A 27,526-nucleotide genomic window follows, 5' to 3' on the forward strand; every position below is an offset into this window, starting at 1 on the left:
TTGGGTTATGCTGATATAAACTGCTCTGCTCTGATCAAAATTAGGTCAAATTTAGAGAGTATTAAATTTAAAGAGAAATGAGGCATGCTTCTGATGAGACTTCTCCAAAACTCACATGTGTCTGACTCTGTTGGCTGGCTGGAATTCAAAGGACACCACAAGGAACCTGAGGGATGATCAGGGCTGTTTGAGTGGACTGCCAACCTCAAATGCAGACCAAGGGCATTTTTTAACTTTGGATTCCTGTGAGCTGTGTTATAGGAAGTAATAAAGTAAATTGGCACAGATGGCAAACTGGTTAACCAGTGCATTATACAACTGTGAACAGCAGACTGCATTAGATGAGACTGAGGTCCTGGTGGACTAGAACAAGGATTAGATTAAAACAAGACTAGATAGTTTTGTTATTGTTGAGCCCCCAAATACTGGGATTTGTGGACTATAAGACCTGGTCTATGGGAATAAAATAAGCGCTAAGGCTGCTTCACAGCACTTGCTAGCCAGTAGTTATTCAGCCCAAAATCTATTGTTTGATTTTTAAGATGGTGAATATTTTCCTTAGACTGTAGACATTTGTATACTTTAGGATTAAAGCTTGAAACTAAAATATGTAACTAGAAAAAGTCTGTGTCCAACAGTTTGTTGGACACAGTTGTGGGGTTATTCTGTAGGATTACAAACGCTGGGTTTGGAAAAGGCAAAAATACTCCTTGCAGTCTTGACTTAAATGAAGCAAGATATGAAAATTTGGGAATTCTCAGATTTTCACCATTACAGTGATCCTTAGAAGCTGCCTTCTCTTTTGAATTAGATGGACAAATAGTAGAATTTTCTCTACCAGATCATGTGTTTTTAATAGAAGTCAATGCTCGAACCATAAATAATAGTGGAGTAGGGGACAGAATTTAAACAAGCCTTACAAGCTCTAGTTACAATGACAAACAGTTCCACCCTTGCATGTCATTTTTACAAATGTTTTCTTTCCCCAGTGTCTTTTCATCTAACTATAGTTTGCCTTGCAACAAGTTACAGCTGTATAAATATCCTTGTTTTGTTTTCTGTGAAGTGGATGAACTGGATTGGTCTGGATCACAGACATGCCAGGATGGAAAGCACTTGCAGATATTTTCAAATTATTTACATTTGGCAACTAAGCAACCAGACAAATAGACAATATGTATGACACCTGCCAAACTTACTATGTGACACTCTGTATCCTACATGAGGGCACACGTTTCCTTGTGCAGTAGCATGTATCAAGTGTTTTCTTGGGTAGCATCTTAACACATGAGAGAACATGAGCACTTAGTACAAGCTGTCAGCAGTGTATGTGACACGCACATCTGTGTGGCAGGATATGTGCTGTTCTCTGTTTTCACCGTGTACCAGAAGTACCCCAAGGACACCCTCCTGAAGCTTTGATATTTGTCTAAAAGCATGAAAACTTGGATTGCGTGTGGCCAGGATTAACTAGGGACAGGATATAGTCTGTAATCTGGAGCACTCAAATGTGGAACGCTCCAGGTAAACAGTCCCAACTGGCAACTGGCCCTGCTGAAATAAAACCAGATGCCTAGGGAGGTGTATTGAACCAGTACAAGCGTCTGGAGATACCTGGCATTCAGAATAACCTCCCGTGCTGCCAGGGCACCTTGAACCAGTGGGTAGAGTCTTTTATTTAATCACCTCAATGAATTTGTCGAGGTTTTTGTTAGTTTTGCTTTTTTTAAACGTTTCCATAAGTCTTTTACCATCTGCAGCGTGCTGTGATGAAGTGTCTCATCGCTTAATTATGCATCATGCGAATAGCCACATCAGTTTGTTTGAAACCTGACAGTACCTGCAATACACTGCTGCATGTGGAGCACAAAAGGACCAGTACTGATCAGAAGTGCTTTGGGCTTCTGCACCTCTTCTCAGTACATGACCCACTGTGCGTGTGGAGTATGTGATGTCTCCTCTAAGTCCCAATGCTGTGCTGCACTGTTGTATGACTTCAGTGTCCTGTAACTGGACTGTTCTTTCCCCACCTCTGCTGAAACCCCTAGGTTAAAGGCTAGAAACACAACAGTACTTGCTGTTGGAGATTACTGAATATTTAGGTGTGGGTGGAAAGGAGTTAGACAAGGTTGGTAGTTAAAAGTGGGGATACGGCTGCCAGTCCAGAGAACCAAAAAATGCTGGGATGGTACTAATCTCTAAGATCCATGAAAGGTGATTCTGATTTTAAAAATATGGCTTCAGTGCAGTAGTTGTTCTGAATCACCCCACTAATAGGGCTTATCTTTGAGGCTGTTCATAGAGCGTCTGTGTGTGGAAAGGTAAGGAGGCAAAGCTCACTGGGTTCTTCCAGCTGGGGACAGATAACTGTGGGTGAAGCTGCACGTTACAGCAAAATCGACTTAATAGTTTATATACCTTTATTCTCCCTCCCTTGTGCTGATTCTGTCGCTGGTCAGATCCCTTGCTGAGGCATCCCTGAGCTGACTCAGGTTGCTAGCCCAGCAAAACCCATCTCGAGCTGTTCTTGTGGTGCTACTGAGCTAAACCAGTGCACGGAGAAGAGGGTCAGTAAGTCCCAGACCTGGAGTGAGGTGAGTCATGGGTGTGTGTATCAGGATGCGGAGGAAAGAAAAGTGAGGAGACCCCCTCCATGTGGCAGCAAACTATTAGATCAGATTGAACTATTGCATGTAACTTCACTGTTTTCTGTGGCTCAGGGCTATGCCCGCATCCTGTCTTTCAGCCTGCTCATTGCCTGACTGCCATACTGTAGCACGAGATGTAAACTTACCTAGTCCAACAGTGCCCTGCAAATGTGCCCCTGGGCCACATACCATGACTCCAGTCTCTGGAACAGTGATAATAAAGGTGCTGCTGTCTGTTTCTTTTCCTTTTGTGTCTGACAGATTGACCAAAAACAGTTTGATAAAATCCTGGAGCTGATAGAAAGTGGGAAGAAAGAAGGGGCTAAGCTGGAGTGTGGGGGTCTTGCCATTGAAGACAGAGGCCTGTTTATAAAACCCACCGTGTTTTCGGAGGTCACTGACAACATGCGTATCGCCAAAGAAGAGGTACAGTACAAATCATCTGAATCTTTATATGCATTGACTGCTGTAAATAGGAAAGAAAAGAGGTATGGTCGTGATTTGAAGTGAGAACCAGAGAGGAGAATAGAAAATTCACTTATTTCAGTGTCCTAACAACTGCCTAATGCTGAAATCCATTCTACTAATGAAGTATCTTCAAGGTGAGCTTCAATTTAGAGTGTATGTGCATGTGTGTGGGAATTGTGAGAGGAGGAGAGCAGAACAGGCAAAAACCATGTCAAAATGTTTTAGTGCAATTTTTGTGCAATTAATCCGTGTCTCTGCCCCGCCTTTTCTAATGCCTTGCTGCTTTCCTCCATTTTGTTTGGTTTTCCAAAAGGGAAGGAGCCCTGCGAGTGTACTCACTGGACAATAACAAACCCAAATAAAAACACAGTAGATGATAGTACCCTAAAGCTTTTCAGGAGAACTTGATATAGTGCAAAATACAAGTGCATGCCTTACTTAGACACAGCTGCTACAAATGCTGCTTCTGAGTAAGAAATAGTGGCGATGGAGGGGTTTCTGTCTGAATCCTTGATTTTAAATATAAATAACTGAATAAAAATAACTGCAACTGTGGAATGCTGGAGCAATTCTAGATATTCTTTGCCCTGAAGTTCGAAGGTTTTCTGAAGACAGCATTAAGCTCTCCCACTCTACGCAGACGGATGGTTGTGTGCGCCGTGTGCTCTTACGCACCTCCTACTGAGTGGACTTGAAATTGCTCAGCTGTGGTACATGCTGATTTGAAGTGAGAAAGACAGTATAATGCATGTTCTTGCTCCACTACTTTGTAAAAAAGGAGTTGCTTTAGTGCAGAGAGGTGAGACAAGAACTCTGGGACCTGAAGCTGGTTAGGAGGAGTTGGTGCCAGAAGGAATGGCCCTGCTATTATACTGCCACTAAGTAGCCTTAGCATCTGAAATAATCCCAGACTCCGTTCCCATGGTGAAATCTCCTGAGGCCAACCATTTTTTTCCTATATGAAAACATGGTCAAAGCCAGCAAAGTTCAGATCTACTACTCAGCTTTCATTATTCATATGCAGAAAAAATGAACAAGCTGCATGTGATTAGATCCTGTGATATTCCTTTGAAATAGAAGTTAATCTACTTTTCAGCATGTTCCCCAATGGAAAATAAGTAGTTGCCAAAGTCTAACTGGCATTTGTATTTTATAGTTTATCCTAGCACTTTTTATTGGGCTGCTTACTGTTCAGTCCTGGCAAAATGTTTAGATGTCTCAGATCTGCCACAGAATCTCTAAGGAACCTGGGAAAGATATCAGTCAGTCTGGGTATGAGTTTCATTCTAAAAATAGAGGGAATAAGAGCTGAAAATCCCATGACAGACCCTTTTTTTAATGAACTGACTCCAAATCCCAAGTCACGATTCATGAAGCTTATCCAGTTTCATTCATTTGCAGTTTTGTTGCAAATGCACGTTCATCCTTTGCCTGGGGTCAAGGCTCCAGTTAGGCACCTGGATCTCCCAAACCAATGAAATTCAGAAACGCTTGTATGAGCCTACAGGCCAGGCAAACTGCTTAGCCTGGCCCTCAAGGTGGCATAAATGAGACTGTATCTCCCTTTTGGTGGGGGTTTACTGTACTGCAAGACCATGCAGGCTAGAAAAGGGCCCCACCTTTGATACTTGATGAGAGACTCCATCCCAGAAGTTGAGAAGTATTGTGTTTGCCTGCTGTCTTTGTATTGGCAACCTGGGAAGACAAGTTTGTGGACAAACACGTATGTGGTAAATGCACTGCGCACAAATAAACTGCAAACAGCGACAAAATCAGAGTTAGAACCATGGAAGAAAATTTGCAGTCCTTGGAGTATATGAATTATTTCTTGGGTATACACAACTTCTGAGTTCAAAATGAGAGTTGTAAATGGAGTAAGGATGAATCATTTGAAATGTGTCCAGATCTAACTCTGCTTATTTTGACTGTTATAGATGATCCATTAATTGTTGGATCTTAGCATATATTAACTACTATAGCACATCACTGTAATTCCTTTGAAGTCAGTTTAATTTGTAGTTTTTAAGCGACTCTATCAGTGACTTTTAGAAGGCTAGGATGTAACATTTTAAACGTAGTATCCAAACAAAGCATCTGATTCTGATTACTTCAAAACTACCATATTAGCAAAAGCTTTCCTGTACTAATGTCTAATTGATATGTGCAGATTTTTGGGCCAGTTCAGCCAATTATGAAGTTCAAGAGTATAGAAGAGGTCATAAAAAGAGCCAACAGTACTGAGTACGGACTTACAGCTGCAGTGTTCACAAAGAATCTGGACAGAGCGTTAACGCTAGCTTCTGCATTACAGTCGGGAACTGTCTGGTAAGCAACATGGGACCAGAATGTGGGTTGGGATTTTGTTTCCTGGGAGGGGAGAGGGGTGTGTAAGTACTGGGTAAGATGTAGTAGTAGTCTGCTTAACTCTTGATATTCTGCTCAGAAGTAACGTCCATTCACCAAAATAAGGTGGTGAGGACCATACAGTCTGGCAAGAAACAGACTGTTTGTTCGTTCAGTCGATGTAGTTCTTTGGAAAACTGTGAAAATGTAGGGCTGTAGTAAGTTCCACTAGTCGTGATGCCTTTCAAAATCCTGTATGCAGAAAAAAGCAATTCTTAGGATCTTTAGGTAACATCAGATGGGGTCTTAGATGCACAAATCAGCATGGACAGTAGATGGCACCACACCACTGTCAACAAGGTAAGCAGCTCTCTGCTTACAAAATTTCTTATTTTGTATTAGAATCGTTTTAAAGATAGGATCCTGATTATTTTTTTTCCCCTGCTAAAGATAAGAATTTGATCTGGTGTCTGATTTTGATGCATACAGAGGATTGATTTCAAGAGTTGGTGCCAGAAGAATCTGCCTCTCAGTAATATTTGCATAAAAATGGGATGTTGGTCTTTGAAGGATACATGTGCCATACAAACGTGAAGGGGCAGTCCTTCAGCACAAACCATACTTGTCTCTCTTCAGTCATTTGATCTTACTGGCATGCTGAGGAAGTATCTGCGTTAGCTTTTCCTACCTAGTGTCTATAGAAATGAGGCTAGTGCTTTCATTTTACTGTGATGCAATTGTCTAATACAGTCCAACCTTTTTCTATAGCTGGAAGTGGATGATGGGGCCTGTTTGTGGGTGTTCAGACAGCTTTCTGAGTAAACGTGTTCATTTCAGAATGTGCTTTGTTAAACTAGGGAAAAAGGATGGACTATTTATTTTAAGCACAGCTCTGAACACAGCATAAATGCCAGCTCAAGCATGAATGTCTTAGCCATTAGAAAATATGAAGTGAGATGTAGGTCAGGCTTAGTACCACTCAAATGTTTTCTGTTTCTGTAGCAAAATAAGATTTTATTGCTAAAATCTGATTTCTCAAGTGAATGAACTGTATAAAGGAAAACTGACAGATTTCAACCTTTTTTTTATATTGTTGTTGTCATTGTCTTGCTTCTCCTTGGTATTGAATTGTCTTTCTTAAATGGATGCTTTTATTGCAGGATAAACTGTTACAATGCACTCTATGCACAGGCTCCTTTCGGTGGCTTTAAAATGTCAGGCAATGGCAGAGAACTGTAAGTTTTGCTCAATATTTTGTTTATATGTGGATGGTGAATGCAATAACAATTGTGACTCAGTGAAAATATTGTTGAATTTGCTTTCAACTGTCAGGCTTGCAGTATGCTGCACAAGCAGGTGTTAAGCCAGTACAGCGTGGATGTAAAGCACAGATGTGAGAACATGAGCAGTGCCTTCAGGAGTAGCTTTGTCTGCTTTATAAGCTCTTAGTAACTCCAGTTCAGTCAATTCCACTTGCAAGTGGTTTTCCTTACTAGTTAGATTTTTAGATCAAGGGAGAAGTATGGCACCTTGGCTGGGGACACTGGTGTCCACCCCAAACCCCCTACATCTTTATATGGCTGTATCTGTGTTCCCTTGATTGCTCTGTCATTGCTCCTAGTTGGACCTCTTCCCACCTCCAACTTTCTAATGTTGGAGCTAGAATCACAAGGAGTGATCTCCAAGATCATTCTACCTCCCACCTTCCAAGCTTGCTACCAAATTACAGAAAGACCCTCTATCCCTCTTCCCCAGCCTGATCTGTTGCAGGATGGCTACCAGGGATTCCAGCTCTAATTAGTTACTAATGCAGAAATTTTTAAACCCTGTAAGTTAGAGGTAGAGCTAAGAAATTAACTTAAATCTTAATTTTCATCTTGTATAGGAGAGAGGCATGTTTTATTACAGCATTCAGAAGACTCTTCAGACAAATCTAATGCACCTTCTCTTTCATAAGCCAGATTTATTTCTGGGAACCATTTCCAGTGGCTGTTCTGATGCATCTGCTGCTCTGAGACATTCAGATGCCTCACTGGCTAAGCACAGCAAATGAATGAATCCTCAGTTGGGACATATATATTGAGACCTTATGGTTTACTTTGCCTGACTGCCTGGCTAATTAAAGGATGTCAGGGGTTTGTCCCTTGGGCAAGGCATGGGAACGGAGCCAGTTTCCACCAACCAAGATGTAATGCAGTGGGTCTATCATCAGTATGTGTTTCTGGAGCAACAGTGCCCTCTTGATTATATGGTACCTTGTAGATAGAAGCTTACTTTCAGTGAAAAGGTAATTTTAATTACGGTGTAAGCACTGATAACTATGTTTATGTGGATGTTTCTTCTATGGGTTCTCACAATAGTACTTGGTTTTCACTAGGCCGAGAGTCACAAGGTATCATCTTGTAGGTTACTGTGACCAGAAGCATTCCATGTTTCTTTTACAACAGGGTGTAGTTGTGTCTACTTATGTGCATGTACTTAGCAATTATTAGAAGTGGTGGGCCAAACTGATAGCTGGTATAAGTTAGTTCAGATCTGGTTTTAATGGCCTGATGTCAACTACAGCAGCTGTCGATCAGTGGCTAAAATGCACTTGTGTAGAAATCTCTTATCTTAGGGAAGTACACATTAACGTGCTACAATTGTCCCTTTCCCTCCTCTCTCTTCTCTTCCAGTGGTGAATATGCTTTGGCAGAATATACTGAAGTGAAAACAGTCACTATTAAACTCTCCCAGAAGAGTCCATGAGAACAGAAGGCCTAAAATGCTGACACTCTGAATGTGACACATGGGGGACGTGTTCAGAGCAAGGGGGAGGGGAGGGATAGGAAGGAAAATGGAAACACCTAACTTTATTCCTCTAGAAACACTGAATCTACTGGACTCCATTTTGTCAACTGGCTCTTTGAAAACAGATTTAACTGACCCTACTGGCAGCATAGCACACACTTGTGCTGTACAAGTTCCTGGCTGTACACCTTTCTGCTACGTGTGACTAAAATGCTGGTCAGTCACGGTGTTTGCAGGACATCTGCTTTCAAACTGTACCCCTGAAGGACGTGGACATCAATGGCATGTTAGAAGGACTTCTGGTACCCTTAGCATGAACTGTTAAACACCTTCAGAGGCATATGGGTTTCACTTGGCTTAAACAGACTTGAGTGGTAGGGCCAATACAACTTGACTGAAGTTGGCAGAGTTTGTGTGAAGATTGCAGGTGGAGTTTTGAATGGCAGTGCAAACTTTCGTGGAAGGATCTGTAAAGAAATTCTCTTTGAAAGAACTATCTTGGTCTCTCTAAAGATACGTCCGTTGTCCATATTGGTGGTATTCTGGCCCTGAATGAGATTTGTGGGCGTTTCCTAGAGGACTCCTTTGGGGCCAGTATTTCACCCAACAGAGTTAGACTTCAAAATGTCCTTTGAACCCGATGTTTTGGTGTGCACACATTACACATGCTGCCATTGCAAGTTACTGACTTGCTAACCCTTCTGGCTCCGAATGAGTCACAATTGTATCTCAAATCTTCACTATAGCACTTTTTGCAAGAGGATTTTGCACTGTACTTACCGTGATGACACAGAGTTGAATGCTAAGCCTGTAGCATGGTAGATACCCCACAGAAAACATCCCGCGCCAGTCCTTCTGATCTGGGAGTGGGAGCAGAAGAGCTGCAAGAAGCTGCCCTGCTCTCTCTTTCTCTGTAACTTTCAGGCTGTGTGAACATCTCGTCATTTTTTGAGCCAGAGCTATTATCGTGAGAGTAAAACTTATAAGCTCTTCTCACTGCTTCTTTATCCCGTATGAATGTAGCTTAAAGTAAATTTCTGGAAGTACAGTATGAAAAGGCAGGTGCTCCCAAGCACACACCGAGTGCTAAACATGTGGGTGTACAAAACAGTTACCATGGAATAAGCTATGGATGGACTTAAATGTGTTGGCAGTAATTGTCCTCGTCAGTGCTGTCACCTTTTGGCAAGCACAGAGTAGCTGATCCTTCACTGAGGAATGAGCTGCCTTGAATTGTCTCTTGCTTACAGTCGTTTAAGTATGCACGTACATGAAGAGCATCCATGGAGCGGGTGTCACATCAAGTTCACACCTTAGTATCTCCTGCAGGAACTTCTTTGCATGCCCAGACATTACTATGAGATTGATGACAAGCCACATGCTGTCTTCAGTTTCTGGGTTCACTACTTTCCCTCCTCCTCCTCCTGATTCTGTACTGGAGAACCACTGGCAAACGTACGGGAAGTTCCATGTCCGCAGGAGCTTTAAGTATCGCAGGAGTTAGTGGTGTCAGCTTGTTAGGAAGTTTACCTGATCTGAGAGCAAACTGATAGAGGTTCCTTATGGCATATCAACAGATGTCCATGGAGCACTGGTAAAGATTGCTGCCTGGAGTTTTCCAGATGTGAGAGGCTCAAAGCAGAAATGCAGGTCTAACCTCTATTCTCTGACGCAAGCAAAGGATTTAACCGGTACCTTCCTTTGCTCAGAGATATACCTAGTCAGTAACAAGTTCTATTGCATGAGGCAACCTTATTGTGGAGGGGGAAGGAAAGTGAGTGGCAATAACTAAGGAAAACATTTGCATGAGCCTAAACTTCCTTATCAGTTAGTGAACATTGAAATTGCACTTCAATACTGCTTAACTCCTTAAATGACATACCTCCAACAGTTGTGAGTAACTAGGTGCCTGTCCTCCCATGGATATGTGAGACAGGTAAATCTGCCCGTCCAGTGATGAAAATGTCCTCCCTTCCCCATGAAAGGCCAAATGGGAACATTGTAAATAAGTTTCTATTTTTGTAAAACACTTAGAGTGCAAACATCTTCTCAGACAAACCTTTTACTTTTGCCTACTTGATGGTTTTCTAGGGCTGCAGTCAGTAGGGGAGTAAGGCAAACAGTAAAAGGCTGGTTATCTTGATTTATCTCTGTATTTTTGATAAATGGTGGTTGAAACTGAAATCATCTGAAAATCTTAAAATCCTAGTATTCTGGCTTTATATGTATGATATATATTTCACCTCTCATTTCCTTCTCAAGTTTTTAAAAAGTCAATGTATCTCTTATTGTATAAATCAGGGTTTGACTCTACACACTGAATTTTCTAAATTATGTAACACTAGACACTAACTTTAAAATAACCCTTTAGAGGGTATATATTCTTTCATTGCACAATAAGGCTTTCATAAGAAATACTTTTTTTTAAAGAACTATATTTATAAATTAGGCTACAGTTAATCTAATGTATTTTTATAGCTAAAGGTACATGAAAATGCTATGTTTAAACCTCATGTATATATTTAGACTATGAGTATCTTTTTGTAATAGTTCTTGTTCCTAATAAATGTTTAACTTTGTGAGATGGTTTCTAAATGCTACATATTGATATTGTTCAGAAAAAAAGGTGGAGGACCAGGAAACCTCTATTTACTTTCCTCACTTTAACAGAAGAGTAACTTGAATGCTTTTTTATTTACACTGATTAGTGCTTTAAGATAATTCCATCCCCTCCAATGCACGTGTTAAGACCCCTTCCATCAGCAAGCAACTTCCACTCAGCTCAATCCTCCTGTCGCTGTTTTTTATTTCACTCTGAATTTGGCCCACTGTGTCAATAAAATAATAACTGGGAAGAGTTACAGTTTTGTGCTTCTAAAACAAAATGGCCCTGTATTGCTCTAGTTAACAGGTTTTGTCTGTTCCTCTTGATTCAGTGACCTGGCAGTAGTCCCCCGGAGGAAATGTGCACTGGGCTCACAAGAGACAACGTAATTTAGAAGTGCCTTTTCCATGTGGCAGAACTGAATGCATAGCGCCTGTTTGCTGCATATATCTGGGGATTCAGTACCCCACGGGGGCACCATGAAGGAATCTGAACTGGGATTCACTTCTGCAATTTGTGAAGAATTAGCCTGTTTTAAACAAATGCGAAAGCATGGTCAGTGCTCTACACACATGGAGCGTGTGCCTGATAGCTTACCCTTTAAGCCGTCACTTTTATAAGTTGTACCATTTACAGTAAGCAGATGGAGGAGGAGAGCAGAGCTGCAGCTGGCAGGGACAAGTACAGCTTCTTCCAGTTCAAAGTTGGATGGATCCTTTTTGCCTCCTGAGGTGAGCCTCAAAATGGAGAATTTGAAGGGACTGTGGACCACACTGCCAGATGGGGCTTCCTGCCTTGATCCAGCCACTTCCTCACCCCTTTGAGAAACATCCATCACTAGTATGACTGTGTTCCCGTTCCTGTCTGTCTTCTCTCATCTGCAATGTAGATAGAGAGCAAGAACATACCTACACCATTGTCTTTTAACTTTCTTCCCACCCAATACACGTGTGAGGAATACCTGTCATCTCCCCACGTAGACCAAGCCAAACTCCTTGAATTTTCCACTTGCTAAAAGAATCACGCAGAAACTTTGAGACTTTAGAAGGGGGAAGGCTGGAGATACATACAAAGGAATCACTGTGAGTGACATGATCAATGGAGACAGAAGCCAGGAAGAGTGGGATGAGATGGGGGGGGTGAGAAGAAAAAAAATAATTAGTTTGAATGTGTGGAGAAATTCTTGCTAGGGGAAGTCTCTATCAAAACAAAGGAAAACAGTTATTTTAGTGGGTTTTCAAACAATTGTGCTAAAAAAGCTGTAAGAAAGGTCTGGGTAAGAGCCAGGCTGTGAGGCATAAAAGATAGCAGGCTGGGTAGGAGGTGGAAAGGGTGTTAAAAACAGGTTACACTACTGTGGCTGCAGCTCAAAGCAGATTAGTGGGGACTTGAACGCAGGTAAAAGCACCAGTGAAGACCCGTCCTCTCTGTGCCTCCATAATTACATCAAAGAAACACCCTGGGCAAATCTCAGCAAATGCAGCAGCCACTTAGTGAACGGATATGACTTTTTCCATCCTCAAGCAATCATCAGAAATCCATTTCTTGGTACGGGCCAGGGAAGAAAAAAAAAGTGTACATGAATAACAAAACAAAAGGCATGCAGAAATGATCTTCTCTTAGTAGGTCCAATGGGTGGGGAAAAAAACCCAGCACCAGGCTTGTTAGAGGTTCCTGGTGCCTGGAGGTGAACAGATTTGTGATGGGGAAAACCAGCGTGCCAGCAGGAGCGCAGCATGTCTAACACCTTTGGAAGAAAGGGGGCAACCTCACTTTGCTTTTCCAAAGAGCAGCAAACTCACCCTGCGATCTGGGCAAGGAGCAACTTTCAAAGAAAGAAACGTTGGATCAACTCTGTGATGGGTAAGGCTAGGCCTCCGTCGAGCAGCGACGCAGAGATGGGTAGCGATGCTGCCTATGGCAGTGCCAGCCTGGTCCCCACGGAGCTGCATGGCAGCTGGTTGTGAGGGCAAGGCCATCCAGACAACCTGCTGTAGCTGAGAGAGAGTCCTGCTTCAGCCCCCGCACCTCCCACACTCTGTTTTTTTCAAAAAAAACCCCGAACCCAAAGTGCTAAAGCCCGTGTAGGGCCGTCTGGGGAGCAGGCTGAGTGGGTCCTGGCTGGGGAAGGAGCCCAGGAGAGGGGCCGCCCTGTGCCCTTCCTCTCCCTCCGCGTCCCCCTCAGCGGGACGGGCTCCATGCCCGCGGCACGGTGGCGGGCAGCGGGAGAGGTCTGCCCTCGGGAGGAAGGTGAGGGGCCGTGCGAGGCCTGCGGCCCGCGGCCGGTCACCCTCAGCCGCCTCCGGGAAGATGCAGCCTCTCACCGCGGTCAAGGGACCGCTGGGGCCCCATAAACCGGGCGGGCCCTGAGCGGGCCGGCGGGCCCGGTGGCGGAGGAGGCGTCGCGCCGCTGCCCCGCTCCTTTTCCTTCCTCCCTCCCTCCGCCTCCCGCGCCGCAGAGTGAGGCGGGCGGCCGGCCGGCGCCGAAGGAGGAGGACGAGGAGGAGGCGGAGGCGGCGGCGGCGCGGCCGCAGGGACGCCGCCAGCCCCGGGACGCAGGAGGTACCGTGGCTTTGCTGCCGCTTCGGCCTGGCCGCCCCGCGGGCACCTGCCCCGCCGTGAGGGGAGGCGGCGGGGTGGGGGCTGCTGGGGCACGCCAGGACTTTTCCTGTGGAGAAATGGGGGGGGAAAAGTTGGGGTTTTTAAAATAAAAGTTCGGAGGGAACTTTGTGGAACAGCGGGCGCAGGGCGGCGGTGGGCGCTGCCTTCCCCGGCCCCAGCAGGCAGGAGAGCGGCTGCTTCGGCGCGGCTGCTTCGGCGCGGCTGCCCCAGCCCGGCGAGGAGAGGAAACACTCGAAACTCGCCCTAAGGAAAAACTCGGTTTTATGTAAGCGGGATCGCGGGCTGGGCTGGGCTGAACTGGGCTGAACTGGGCGCGGGGCAAGCGGGCTCCGCCGGGCTCCGCCGCCCCGACCCCGGCTGGGGGCGGTTCCCTCGGCCCTGGCCCTCAGCCCCCTTGGCTGAGCTGACAGACAGGCGGCAACCGAAAAGTGACTAGAAAGGCTTATGAGACACCCGGAATCGGGGTGTAATGTCTTATTTCTCCTCTCTTATTTCCGGCGGCTGTGGTGTGGGGAGAAGGGGGCTTGGTTTGCCGCTTTCCACGCAGAGCTCAGGGAAGGAGGAAGGATGTCCCACCGGACAGGGGTGTCCCCAGGGCATCAGGCAGGCTGTTTAGGTTCCAGGTCTGGCTTCATCCTGCCTTGTGCGATAGCAGGCAGATGAGCCCGCGGTGCATTTCCATCCCAATGGTGTCGTGGGCCTGTCTAGACCTATGGTGATACCCGTCACAGCGCCCAGCCCCAGATAGGCTTCTCAGAAACAGCATGTGGTTTGAGCAAAAATTTGAAGTTTTTGCAGATTTCTTGTGAATTGGGAAGCGATCTTGGGCAAACGACGGTATTTCTGGGTGCCTTGCTGCATTTAGGCACAATGCACAGGGTGAGACTGGCCGAACTGGCAAAGTGGAGAGGGGGTGCTCGGCATGGTACGGGCATGGTCAGACGTGCTGGGACACTATCTGACAGCTGGCATTAGCAGGTTTCAGGAGAGAAACTGGGAATGTGTGAAACAGGATGTAAATCAGCATTCAGGTGTATTCTGCGTGGGCCTTCTGAATGAGATTCTGCAGAGTCCGTAGGATCTCTCTCCCTAAGTCAAATTAAAACCTGGTGTGTTTGCACGTGTTGCAGTTGAGCGTATCTTGGTTAAAGTAAAAGCACTGTGGGTTTGGTTTTTTTTTACACAAAGGTCCTGAAATATGGAAATACTGCTTACATGGGTGCTGTGTGACAGTAATACACATGGCTATAGCATTTAGTATCCTAATTGCAGTTAAAGGGAACTGATTATCAAAACACCATTATTTTTTCCTGAAAGTTTTTTCTTTTCACTGTACGTGAAGAAAGTTTCAGCCTGGGGAATAAACTGAGTAGAAAGCTAAAAATCAGGAGTGGGATGGTTTTCAGGCCTCTGTGGTCCACACTGATCCCTATTCAGTGCTTCTTGTACAGTTGCTGTGAGTGCACATGGTGTGTCCCCATCATACAGCAAGGAAATGCCTCAGAAACCAGCATCTGCTAAAAAGAGCTAGTCTGTTGGTCTTTGCATGGGGAACTATTTACTCTTACTGAGGCTGCTCAGTGCATTTATAGTGAGGGTGCAGGGGAGGCAGCTGCTGGAAGCATCATGTCCCCTTCGTTTTCTGAGTTAACAATCTGGACACTTTTGGGAGGTGCGAGAGCCTCCCCGACACCTCTGCCTGCGGTATCACACTTGTGACATAGCAGAGATGTGGGGTCCCAGCGCAGCAGCCATGCTTGCCGGCGTGGCTGAGGGAAGCTCGGCCTAGGAGCCAAGCTGACTCTGGTGGGAACTCGGCATATTCCAGGGCAGAATCCGGTCCTCCACCAACACGGCCCGGTTCACTGGTTCGTGGGCTGGATACGGGCTTAGAGACCACCTCCATCTCAGCCTCCTGCAGCAGCCTTCCCTCCTTGTGTGGGTAAAAGCTGCCAAATTCAGCCTCTTACATGTTGTAAGCCGCGTTGGGGTGCGAGAGCTGCCTCTGCAGCCTGTGACGTGGAGGGAGGGATGGATGCTCGGCAGCTCAGGCATCTGCATCCATCTGGAGTTGTAGCCATCCTGCTGCAAAGGAGGTGTTTAGCTGTGGTGTGTGTGTGAAAGTGCTTGCATCTAGCCTGGCCCAGGTCTCTCAGTCCATAATATTATTTGCCATATAGCACCAAAATTATTTTTCCCACCTCTGAAAAACACCAAAGAACCAAACTGCAGTCTGTGGCAGCACCCAACACCCAGATTGCAGGGTGCAGCGGCACTGGGGTGTGAGTTTTGGTTCCTGCTGCCAGGCACCACAAAGTAGGGGTCATCAGAAAATGAGTTTTGGTGCAAGTGCACCTAAAACTCAAATGTTTGCCTAGAAACAACTGATGTAGCAAGCAGTGATTTTTAACGCTGTCGGCTGGTGGTTAAAACCCTACGTAACGAGGGAGGAGCAGAAAGCTTCCCGGAGAGTGGTGATGGATCAGTGTACTTTTATACTCTCCTTGGTCTTTGATCCCAACTCAGGAAACCCACTCTGCTCAGGGAGACTTAGAGATATTCTTGGGTCTTGCTGGCTGAAGTGGGAGGTGGGTTACATGCTTTGCTGAATAGAGCCTCCAATCAAAACTTCAGCATCACACACCAGACATGAGAAAAACTAGTAAGAGTCAAAGGTGAGGGGCATCATGTTACATCTGGGAGGTGTTTACTGACTGAAACTGAAAGCAGAAAATGAAGGAGTGCTGATTCTGGTTGGGCACACACTGCAAATTCACCCGTAGTTTTAACCTCTGTGGAAGAGGCATTGAAAGAGAGAAAATGACAGGTGTGCTGCTTTGAAGAGGTAAGGAGTTGGAAATGCCTTGGGAGACTGAGCTGTGCAGTTTTCTGCTGGCTGTTAGGCGAGACAGTTCAGAAGAAACCAACCTTTAAGAGCTCCTAAGGGTCTGATCTGCCTCCCTGAACATGTTTGAAGAAGCTTGACGCTTCTAGGCTGGTAGAGTTCCCTAAAAGTACTGAGCAAAGGGGAAAGGAGCTGGTGTGTTTCTCTTAGCCCTCTTTTCTTTTCTACAGAGGATTGTCTCAGTAACCACATCAGTATTTTTCAGTTTCTCACAGTGGAGTCTTACAAGAGCCACAGTCGTCTTTGTAGACTGGAAAGGTTTTGAGGTTGCATTTAGGATTTTTCCAGCTGCGTTGCATGGTTTCAATGCTCTGCCTTTACACTAGCTTGCAGAGAATCTGAAATTGCAGCTGTGACCTCTGCCTACCCCCCACACCCTCTGCCCAAAGACTAAGCAGCTTTGGCAGAGAAAAATTGGAAACATTATCTTTCTATAGTGGAGACATTGTTAGTCTCCTCTGTTAATTCACGTTATGCTCTTAACAAAGGTGTTATGAAAATAATTGTATTTATAGGATGATAAGCGCATTTCTGCAAAGTAATATTTAGATAACTGTGTTAGAACACAGAGGAATAAGCATCTTGCAATTTCTATACTAGAATGATTAATTTGGTTTGCTGTTGATTTTTAAACAGGGTAAATTACGTTTCTTCAGGATGGTGCTTGCTAGCAGTCACTCTGCTCCTGCATTTACTTGATGGGGATCGTTCAGCTTTGACAACACTATCCAGTTTTAAGTGCTGCAGAAAGTTTGTATGTTGGATCTTCACAACCGTGACCCAGAATGTACTGGTGTGTGGGAACTGAGGAATCCGCTATTTGCAGAGAGAGCAACATGGATCCACAGAATGGTAAATAGAACAATTTTTCTTTCCTGTTCAGATTGGGAGCGAAAGGTTTTAAGAGAACTCAGTAGTAAGCTGCCACGGGGTTTCGATGAAATTTAACTATATGAAAGGTCTCTGAGTGATTTGAGCCCTAATCTTTGAAATAATCTACGGTATAGAATGAGGGATTTTATTTGCAAGGAGAATGATGTTGAACTACTCAAGTGATAAGAATAGCATTCCTCTAAAGACCGATTTTCTCTAAAGGCCTACAGAATTAGTCAATATATGTATCACGTCTCACCAGTTCCTAAATATGTTTTACAAGATCTGTGCTTTTTCGGCATGTGAATGCAAATATGTTCCCAGCCACTGATGCAGTGTATATTCAGGGTATGAAAGCTGCTAAAGTCAGAGCGTCGTTTCTCAGGCTGAACAGATATTAACCTGCTCCAGTTTTACTGTCAGCTTTGATTCAGTGGCTTGCAGTGATTTATTGTTGGGCTAGATCAGAAGGTCTGTGTTTATGTAATGTAATAAATCCATAGGTGGAAATTTCTCTTTCAGAAAGGACATATGCTTCAGGTTGCCTCCTGTTAAATTTTTTTTCTGAACAGCCAAATTATTCTTGGATGATTTTTATCGCTGAAACCCTCAGCTCCTAGGCACTGCTGCATTTCTCTGAGTCAAAACCTAGTTATGTTTCTGCATCGAGAAATAGCCTTCTGGTTATTGTATAACGGTATTCCCCCCTTGCAACAAGCAGTTCATTAGGAGGCAGCATCTGCGTTTTAAGTGTGGGATGAAGGTGTGTTTGACGCTTTGTAGTGAGTAAGCAAGCTTCAGTAGAAGCTAATGTTTTTGCAGGCTTATTTTGGATTTTATCAGCAACTATGAAGCAAAACCTGATACTTTATTCAGAGACTGCCTTATCTTGTTTGAAGACATTTCTCACCAGCATCACAGGGAGCTCTGGAAACTCTTTCCTTTCTCTGTATGTATTCTGCTTATTGTGTGTTACTGATTTTTTTGTTGGTTTTTGCTTTTGTTAATTGGCATTGTATCTTTCTATAATAATCAGGAGCGTTTGGTTATTGAATATTCTTAACATTCTTCAGTTCTGTCTTCTGAGTTTCTCTCTGGAAGAATTTATCTCCACTTGAATACTAAGCTATAAACCATGAGAAGAATTTTAATCTGCGCTAATGATTCACAAGTGTTAAGAATTGCTGAATTTTTGTTCTGCAATAGTGATTTGGCAAGTTTTTCTCACTGTTTAATGATACAGTAAATAAACAAATTAGTTTATGAGCGAATAATGAGGTGAAAAGTGAAAAAGGTATATTTTCTACATTATGAGTTCAGTTTTTCTTCTGACAACTTTATTACATGTTTCTGTTATATAAGTATATTCAGTTAAACTGGTTAACTGGAAGCATACAAATCTTACTGGTATAACTCTTCTGTACTTACATGTCTGGGTTATTTTATTTGATAAACAGTGTTGGAAGACTGGCAGAGGGATCCTAGGAAAGCTTAAGATCCAGTACTACTCTGGTGGATTTGCTCTTTGTGAGCATACTGTACATGTTTAAATGCATTTTTATTTTGGGATTGCTTGAGTCCTGCCAAGAATAATTGTCATTAGCCAGCTGGTCCACTCCCTAAGTTATCTGGTCCTTGTTCTGTGTTTGGATCCTATTACACAGCTTGAACGCAGGAACGCGGTGACTCATTCAGCCTCCACATTTGAACCTATTGTTTGCGCGCATTTAGTAACAATCTAGATGCAGCCTCCCGCTTCCATTCAATGGCAACCACTGGGAAGGGGAGTGAGATCACGGATAATTTCTTTAATGCCAATAACCTCATTAGTGCTCACAAAGCTTGGAGGCTTTTTTTTCAGGCAGGAAGGACAGGAGTGTGGATGTGAGGGGTTTAACAAAGAGCACGGCGGTGCCTGTGGCCCCGTGATGGGTCGGTTGGATCAGCGTGGCGTTACAGCCAGCACAGTGCTGGAAGCACCTTCCAGTGGGTACCATGTGCACCCGGTGCCTTGATCATGTGAAAGCCTTAAGATTTTTAGGGCTTTTTTTTCCTAACAGCTATACATTTGGCCAGGTGTTTATGTGGAGAACAGGTTCACAGCATCATTGGCTCTAGTTAGCAAATGTAACATATGATGCAAGGGCTCACCTTACTGCTCGTGTCTCCTCTGCTATTCCTCTCGGCTGCGGCAGTGATCTTGCCTGTATCCCAGCAGGATGCCCACTTACCCTGAGAGCGGGCGAGCTGTGATTCAGAACTGGACCCTGTATACCCTCTGGGGATGGTGCTGGGCTTGACTCGATGATGCCAGCTGAGCATTTGCTGGTCCACAGAGAGGATTTGCCACTGGAGTACAGAATAACGCTCCGTTTTGGGTGCAGTCAGCATCTCCTTTGCCTCCTCAAAAACCGCATCCCCTCTCCTAGATTTATTCATCTTGTCCTAATTAAAAGAAAGCAAGCAAGTAGAGATACGGGGGTGGCTGCAGTCTCTTGTGAAGCACGGATTTGGGGTTTTTTTTAAATTTGGTTAGAGAGCTCTACATAATATAATGGAGGTTACATAATATGAACTTGTAGGGAATACAATGGAAGCCCAAAGATATCACTGTATGAATGCCTAGAACAGAATAGAGATTCATCTCCTTTCTACAGGCTGCTTGATTTCTTTGAATCTTACGAAATTTTACAGCTAGGATTTAATTCTCATGTGAGTTTCAGAAAAGATGTAGAAGAGCAAGATGAGATGTAAGGGTACTTTTGTTAAAGAGCTTATCACTCTCTTCTTGAGAATTTTATTCAGTCACAGAGCGTTCATATGCCACTTATGTGTCTCGGAGGTGGAATTGGATTATCCTTCCAACACACCAGACGGTGTCTCTTCTCTCCTGCAAAATCTAGAAATGAACATTAAAAAGGGGTATTATGTTGCAATGTATATAATATTACATCATTAAGGACAATGATGCCAATGATAGTTGTTTGAAATTTTATAGTAGCTTTATAGATGTTAACTAAATGAACCTTCATAACTTCTTCTGAGGCAAATCTGTTGTAAGCTGTAACTGTCCAGGGAAGCACAGATAGACATGTGCAGATTGCCTGGAAAAGGGATCTAAATATTAAAATGAGGGCGCAAACACGTAACCAGAATATAATGACCTGAGTTGGCATTTGGAGTGGACCAGAGGCTTAAAGCTATGCTTCACAAGTGCCATGGTGACCCTGCAGCTCACAGGGCTTTGTATTTTCTCAGAAAGAACCACCACGATGGTAGTGACCTTTGCAACCCCGTCTGGGCCCTGGCTCGGCTCAGTACTGACTCAGAGGGAAAGCTGCTGCCTGCACTGCCGCTTCCTGAATCATAGAAAAGTCTCCAGTGCAAGTGAGAAGAGTTTAACTGGAAGAGTTAAAGAGTCAGTTTAACAAGAGGGACTGCTCAGGAGCTAATGCAATTTTATATGGAAAGTTTCACAACAGATTTAATGGTGACAGTTTGAAGTTAGCTAACAGCAAATGAAACAGCTTATTCTCCTGGGACATTGCTTTGTGCATCCAGCATCGCTCCCCTGTTTGCATGAGGGCAGGACATTTGCAAATGTGGCCGAGGCCTTCGTCGTAGGGCAGCAGTTTGAGGAGGTGGCGGGACTGTAGGTGGAGGGATGGAAACTTTCACAGACTCTGCACTTGCTCTCTGTTTTGTACTTGCTGGATAAGCCGAGCTTTCCAGGCTGTCAGTCTGGCACTGTAAAATCCACTTAAAAAATAAAAGTCTACAGGAAGAACCTGACTTCTTTATAGCAATAAAAGCCGGCAGAGCTCCCCTGCTCCTGGATGTGCGTGTACATGGCCTCCAGATGAGATCTTTGCTGTCGTTTCCTCATAGTTCTGCACAGTTGATTTGTTACCTTAAATGTGAAGGGCAGGAGCTTGCGTTTGGTAGTGTGAATATCTTTGCGTATAAATCTTTCCTTCTGAATAGAGGAGTGAAGAAAAATCAGCGTTTGCAGCACCACTTATATCACTTTGTCCCTCTTGAAATCCCCACGTAAGCCTCAAAAAGCTGTGCGCATGGGGCTAGGGCCAGCAGCTAGGTCTTGGGGTGTGTTGACTTAGCCCCATCTGTGGCACGTTGTGCTGTATAACAGGGAAAAAATACTCGCACCCTCTATCCTACTTTTTCCATCCATGTAGTGGAGATAGTAACATTACCCTGAGTCTGAGGCAGCGTGGCAGTGAGAAGGACAAGGAGAGCATCTGGGAGGTGATCTGAGCACACAGAGCACTAGACACCTGCAAAGTGTGTTGGTTGCTTGAAGTTCTGTATAATCAGACTAAATGAGCCTTGAAGGTTTTCTGTTTTTCTTCCTACTCATTAAGCTGCGAGTTAATTTGAGTCCAAACAGCAAGTTGAAAGTATTCCTACAAGGAACTCCCCCCCGCCCCCCCCCAAAAAAAAAAAGCAGAAAATAAAACAGGTATCTTATGTGAATTAGTCTTACTGCATCATGCCCTGCAGAAGGAGAAGTAGGAAATGCTAGGCAGGAATAGGAAGTACACTAGTAAAGCAGTAATAGGCTTGTATTTTTAAACATATTTAAATACACACTTCATACAGAAGTGGTGCAATCTCACATGGGGCCAAAAGCTAATGCGGAAGGCTGGTCTGCAGCAGAAAACACATGTGGTTAAGCCTGCTCTCCTGTGCAGACTGTAGCAGAGCCGCATATTGCACCATCTCGCCGAACTGAGCCTGGATTTCCAAAAAGGGCAATGAATGCCAGGGCATGTACAATTAGGTGCTTAATTTAAGATGCTCTGAACTGATTTTCAGAGCCTAGGTACTAAGCACTGTCCTTTAGATGTACTCATAGATGTCCCTTGTATTTTGAAACAGGCAGCAGGAGGAACCATTTGTCTTTAAAAATGTGTTCTTGTGCATGTGGAAAGTGGTAGTTTGGCTTGTGGATGCTGTGCCCCTCAGGAGTTAAGGAAATATAAAGGAGCACTTAGGTCTTAGCAGTGGCAGGACCAGCTTTTTCCCTGCAAATACCATAAAAGCCAGCCTGCTCTTGAACTTGAGATCTGTAGCAAGGAGGGCAGAGCTGCTGGGAGTGCCAGCAGTGCGGTACAGACTTTGGGAAGCTAATTGAGGAGAGAGTCCAACCTGAAAGCCAGTTTGATTTACAGACAGGAGTAGAACATTGATCTTTATCTGAGCTGTATCTGACATTATCTGCTGCTATACAGCTTTATTTTTCTACCTTTCAGTTAAAATGTATTGGTGGTATATTACATTAAAATGTAATTTATGACAGCTCTGTCAAGAAGCCTAGAAAAAAACAAAGATAAGGTGATAAGGTAGTAAAGAAAATCTTTTGTCCTTAGAACCAGTACACAGGGATTCCTTAACAATGTTACTAATGTGTGATTATAAGGTAGATCTCAGGTGAGGGTTGACACTGTGGTCATAGAACCTTCGTCCTCTGTTTCAGTGGGAAAAAGCAATTTACAGTGTTCACACCAACTCAGTCTTTCCCAGGCTTGTGATTGATTTATTGTTTTGTCAGTGATGTTGCAGGCAATTCTATACTTGCATTAAAGAAAGTGCTATGAATTTATTATTTTTTTTATCCTCTCCAAAGCCTATGGAGGCCTTATCCAAACCCCATTAAAGTCTTTGCACTGACATGACAGGTTTGGGATCAGATCTTCAGGGATTCTCACAGCATTAAGTCTGTGGTTTCTTTGTTTTTCATTTCTCTGATTGATAAAGGGGCTGCCAGGGCTCTGCTTGGCAGGAGCAGCTAACTGGGAGGAAATGTTTGCATTGCAGATGAGGATGTGGGGAATGGATTTTACACCATTCACCTCCCAGTCTGCTGTATAGGTGAAGTCTGTCCCTTAATAGGTTCTGTTTCAGATTTTTACATCAAGTTAGGCTGATATTTAATTCCTTTCCTTAATCCAAGTCTGTATGCTCATTAGTGGGTCAGCAATTGCTTATTTGCATGATTATGTATCACCACAGCAGCAGCCCTTTTATGTAAGCTGCTGATAGTTTCACAACAGAACTGTATCCATGCTTTGAATTTGTGCCTTGCTTTTACTTAAAGGGAGGACTTATAAAAGAAGTCTTTAAGTATTAGGGAAGGCCCTCAACATTCAAAAAGCCCTCCTGCAGTCAGAGGGGCCCTGGGGGTCAGCAGTTTCTGGTTTAAAAAAAAGAAAAAAACTGCACTTTCAGAAATTACAAACATGTACAGCTACATACAGGCAAGCTCGGTGAGTCTGATCATGAATCTGAAATGGAGTCAGCAAGGACATATTCAGACTATGTTAAAACATGACAGTTGAAAAAGATTCCCACTGAACAAAAGCAAAGTTGATGTAGTAAAATCTGGGGGTTATGATGGTTTTGCAAATGCCCAGTCCCTCCCAGTATGATGATTACCCACCATACGCATGTTGGAAAAGAGGGTAAAACCCAGGGATGTCTTTGTAGATTATGTATTTTTTGCAGGGGCACATGTACCTGCTGGTGAAGGTGCCTAGACAACCTTTCCTGGCCCGAGCTCTCCTGGCACAGGTACTCATGGTGGTGGGACATGTTGCTCTAGACAGGCCAGTCTGCCACGGAGCTGCACAGAGCAGTGGGAAATCTGGTGCAGGTCCTCTCTTTTTCAGCTCTCCCTCTCCAGTTGGAGAGGATGACAGATCTGTGGTGAGCTTTGGGAACTTCTCAGCCGCAAAGACAAGGCCCTTGTTGTTTCCCTCCCAAGGGTGAGGAGAAAGAGTCAGTCTGCTACAGGAAGGGGGGGAGGAAGAGGAAGGGTGAAAGGAGCAGGGACCTGGGGTTGGGAGCTGGAGGAGCAGCTTAATTTCATTTCTAATAGTCAATATGTGGCTCCTAAGCATAAACGTTGGCATTTGGGATGCTGCTGGGGAAAGCTTAGTCCCAGGCTGTCCACAGCTCCTTTTCTGTGCATAGTTGAAAATCATGGAAAAATAACGAACGAAAGCAGTTATTCAAACAAGAAGTCTGGATAAATTTAGCTCAAATATTCTTGGTATGTTTGTGGTCACTGTGGAAATTACATCACTGCTTGTTTTAATGATCAGAATATCGCTTGGAAAACTGTCATGGCTACCAGAGAAGAGCTCAAAATGAAATCTTTTAAAAGCATTTGGAATTGCTTCACCTGCAGTTAGTTGGTTTTAGGGTTATTTGTTTTATTCCCATCTTAGTTAAGGAGTATTTTGACTAGAGGTTATTGCTGCTTAATTGAAAAGCCACAAGGTTTAGAGCTGATACACTCTGCAGTGTGATTACTTACTTCACATAAAAATTCTGTCTCAGGAGTAAGATTCAAAAAGACTGCTGGTAATTGCTGAAGACAAGACCTCCTCCAGAATCTGCCTGCATGTCTTTCTGTCTTGAACATCAAAGAGCCTTTGAAAATGCTTTTATTTTTGCATCAAACAGGAACATTTTTTTTCATAACACTAATGGACAAGACCCCTTTTCAGATCTCAAATGTAGCTTGAAAACCAAAAAAGTCTAGCTCCTTAAGTGGGCTTGTAATCATGGTCACAATTCTCCAATGATTTGCACCTTGGACCTTTCACACAATTGCAGGGTGGGAATAAAAGCTGTCAAATGAAAGTCATTTGTATGGATTGGACCAGGTTCTTGGATGCAATGGATCTGAGTTCATCAAAGGCTGGTGGGAAGGGGATGAAATATACCTTGTGTAATTTTTTCTGTCTCTACCTTGGAGCTGCCATCTAAAAATGCTGTGGGCTGCAGTGGGTTCATAGCATGTACCTTTGTTTGAACATGGCATCGTCCCAGGCAGAGTCCTTGTCCTCTCTCCACTGAGATGAATGCTGATATTGCCAGATATCAGGAAGACAAAAGGGAAATATCTCCCCATTGCCCTTCTCTGCAAATGCAAGCACTTCTGCCACTTGTAGGTTTTTGTCACAAGTGAGGGAAGGTTTTATTTTTTTTGGTAGCCCCCTATTAAAGCTTTGGTAGCACATCGCTACACAGCCTGATTCAGGACCGGCACTGTCTTGGCCAGAGGTCTTTTCATCAGGCTTTCTCTTCTGCTCCGGACACAGCTGTTCATCTAATCTCCCCTCTGCAATATTCTGTCCCGGAAACCAGCATCTCAGAGGATTTGCTCCTACTTGTATGGAAGCTGCTGGAAGTGCTCACATTGAGTTCAGTAGAAGCTGGAGTGGAGCCTCACTTTCTCTTACTGTTTTGTTTTTTTTTCTTTGCCAGACTATCCCATTCATCTCTTTCCTCTGATGCTCTTCTAAGCTCTGCACTTCCCTTAGCTCTGTTGTTGCCAAATTGCCCGTTCAACTCTCTTGATGCCAACCATAGCCAATATCTTGATTGCATTTTCTTTTCCTCTGCATACAACACTTTCACCTAAACTAGAATTGTTGTTGTCTTAGTGATAGATGAGAAGTGAGGATAGCAAAGAGTAAGGTGTTTTATTAGGCTAGCAGACACAGTTAAAGAAGCTCATTGAACTGTGTCTAACATGTACTAAGCTTGGAATTTGCTGCATGGGGTGTTTACCCCCTCAAATCTCTTGAAAGGCTTCTTCCCTTAGATGTATCTGCTTTTTCCCAGATCTATCAGTTTATTTAATAAAAGATGTTATCTCTTTCTACTAACTCCCCTGAAAGTAGCCTCTGAAGCTGTTATCGTCTCATGAGTTATAACTGTTAGTGCCTGGTAACTGGATTAACTGCTGTCCATGTGTGAAGTGGGAACGCAAGATGTAGGACTGGAAGGAGTGTGTGGGTCAGTGTCCTGGTGTCACACTCCTAAACTTTATGCAAGGCCTGTTTTAAGCAAAGTGATTTGACTGTTGCTTCTGCTTTTTCTAGAAGACTTCCAAAGCCTCCTTTCTCCATTGCTTTAAACTTTCTTCTAATTGGCAGCCAAAATGTATTCGCACCCTGTACATAAATAGCTCTTCTCCTCCCCTGGTGTCTCCCTCTGGATGTATTTATAGACAGTACTCCCATCCTCATCCAGCCTTCATTTTTCCAGGCTCAGTAAGCCAAGCTCTTTTCATCTGTAGTCTTGTAATTAGACTGTCCATTTGTTTGATTCATCTTCTCCACCTCTTCCAGATTCTTTTAATCTTCCTTGAACATGATATGCTGGAGTCATGCAAGGTATTTTACTTATCTTTTTAATGTTGCCTTCCCTTTTTTCCTCATCTCTGGCCAGCCTTTCCAAAATCTTCATACGTCCAGGTTCTGTAAGAGACCTGCTGTGCTCCTTGGGGAAGGGAGGAGGGACACTGGTGGCCGAGCAGGTGACAGCAGCTACCCAGGACCCCTGCTATGTGATGGAGGGATGGAGAACTGGGCCTGCTGCTGTGGCCCAAGGGGACCTGATGGAGCAGCTATGAGCTTCATCCTTCCGCTTTCATCAGCTTTCTCTGAAAGCCCCACTGGGGCTTGTCTTTCCCAGCAGCATCCGTGGAGTTTCATGAGTTCAAAGAAACCAAAGTTAGCCATGAAATTTTTTTTTACGAAGTTTCAACTGAAATCCAATCTTGGTTTGGTTTCATGGCTATAATATTTGATTCAGCTGGACAGGAATGGTCTCACTAGAGACAACTTTCATCATTTAATAATCCTCTCTTTCCAGCCATGCCTGGAAACGAACACGAAGAAAATCCAAAAGCATAGTCTTACTTCTGCATGCTTAATGTATATCTTCCAATTTAAAATTTGGAGAGCAAGAGTGGCATAGCTGGCCTTGCATGCAAAAGCATATTTCTGAATGACTCAAGCTGTAGGATTGGAACCAAATCACTGAGGCCAAAAGACAAAAATAGAAACTTTCACTTAGAGCTGAGTCATTTGTATTTTCAATACAGCAATTGGCTCTCTGGCTATTTGGAGCTCTCTTGGTTCCCTCAATCCGTTTCCCTTGGGGGTGGAAATGAACACCATCGATGTTCTCTGTGGTCTTTGCTGATCCTTTGCACCCCAAATTGGGCAGTATGGGGGGGACGCGGGGCATCCCCCTTCACTGCAGGAGCCAGCCTTCGCCCTGTGCTTGCCGGAGGTTCGCCCATCCCGTTCCTTCCCTGCCCAAAGGCTAGTGGTGTGTCTACCAGCGATGATGATGCCTTCATGAGACAACCTGGCCACTGAGAAATGTGTTGTGGCCAGTGATGCTCTGAGTGCTCCTGCAGATCGAAAGGGATGAACATGTGTACATGAA

The 27,526-nt window shown here is 44.1% G+C and overlaps 2 protein-coding genes across 8 annotated transcripts in view; both read left to right on the plus strand.

The window, feature by feature from the left end:
- Window positions 1–10,831, plus strand: part of ALDH1A3 (aldehyde dehydrogenase 1 family member A3) — a 36,688-nt gene extending 25,857 nt beyond the window's left edge. For both annotated transcript variants that reach the window (XM_010308095.2, XM_075763936.1), the window contains 4 exons: window positions 2,910–3,074; window positions 5,284–5,441; window positions 6,620–6,694; window positions 8,135–10,831. In XM_010308095.2, coding sequence (XP_010306397.2) covers window positions 2,910–3,074; window positions 5,284–5,441; window positions 6,620–6,694; window positions 8,135–8,207 — 471 coding nt within the window. In that variant the 3' untranslated portion in view covers window positions 8,208–10,831. The remainder of the gene's footprint in view (window positions 1–2,909; window positions 3,075–5,283; window positions 5,442–6,619; window positions 6,695–8,134) is intronic.
- A 2,173-nt stretch (window positions 10,832–13,004) lies between these two features.
- Window positions 13,005–27,526, plus strand: part of LRRK1 (leucine rich repeat kinase 1) — an 81,412-nt gene continuing 66,890 nt past the window's right edge. Inside the window, exons 1-2 of one of the 6 annotated variants that reach the window (XM_075763907.1) lie at window positions 13,005–13,104; window positions 17,018–17,233. In XM_075763907.1, coding sequence (XP_075620022.1) covers window positions 17,167–17,233 — 67 coding nt within the window. In that variant the 5' untranslated portion in view covers window positions 13,005–13,104; window positions 17,018–17,166. Of the gene's footprint in view, window positions 13,105–13,243; window positions 13,417–16,070; window positions 16,322–17,017; window positions 17,234–18,048; window positions 18,204–27,526 lie in introns of those variants that run through there. The other 5 variants (XM_075763908.1, XM_075763910.1, XR_012837352.1 and 2 more) reach the window with 5 other exon arrangements.

This window comes from Balearica regulorum, chromosome 12 (assembly GCF_011004875.1).
Source record: "Balearica regulorum gibbericeps isolate bBalReg1 chromosome 12, bBalReg1.pri, whole genome shotgun sequence".
In the NCBI taxonomy this organism is placed as follows: Eukaryota; Metazoa; Chordata; class Aves; order Gruiformes; family Gruidae; genus Balearica; species Balearica regulorum.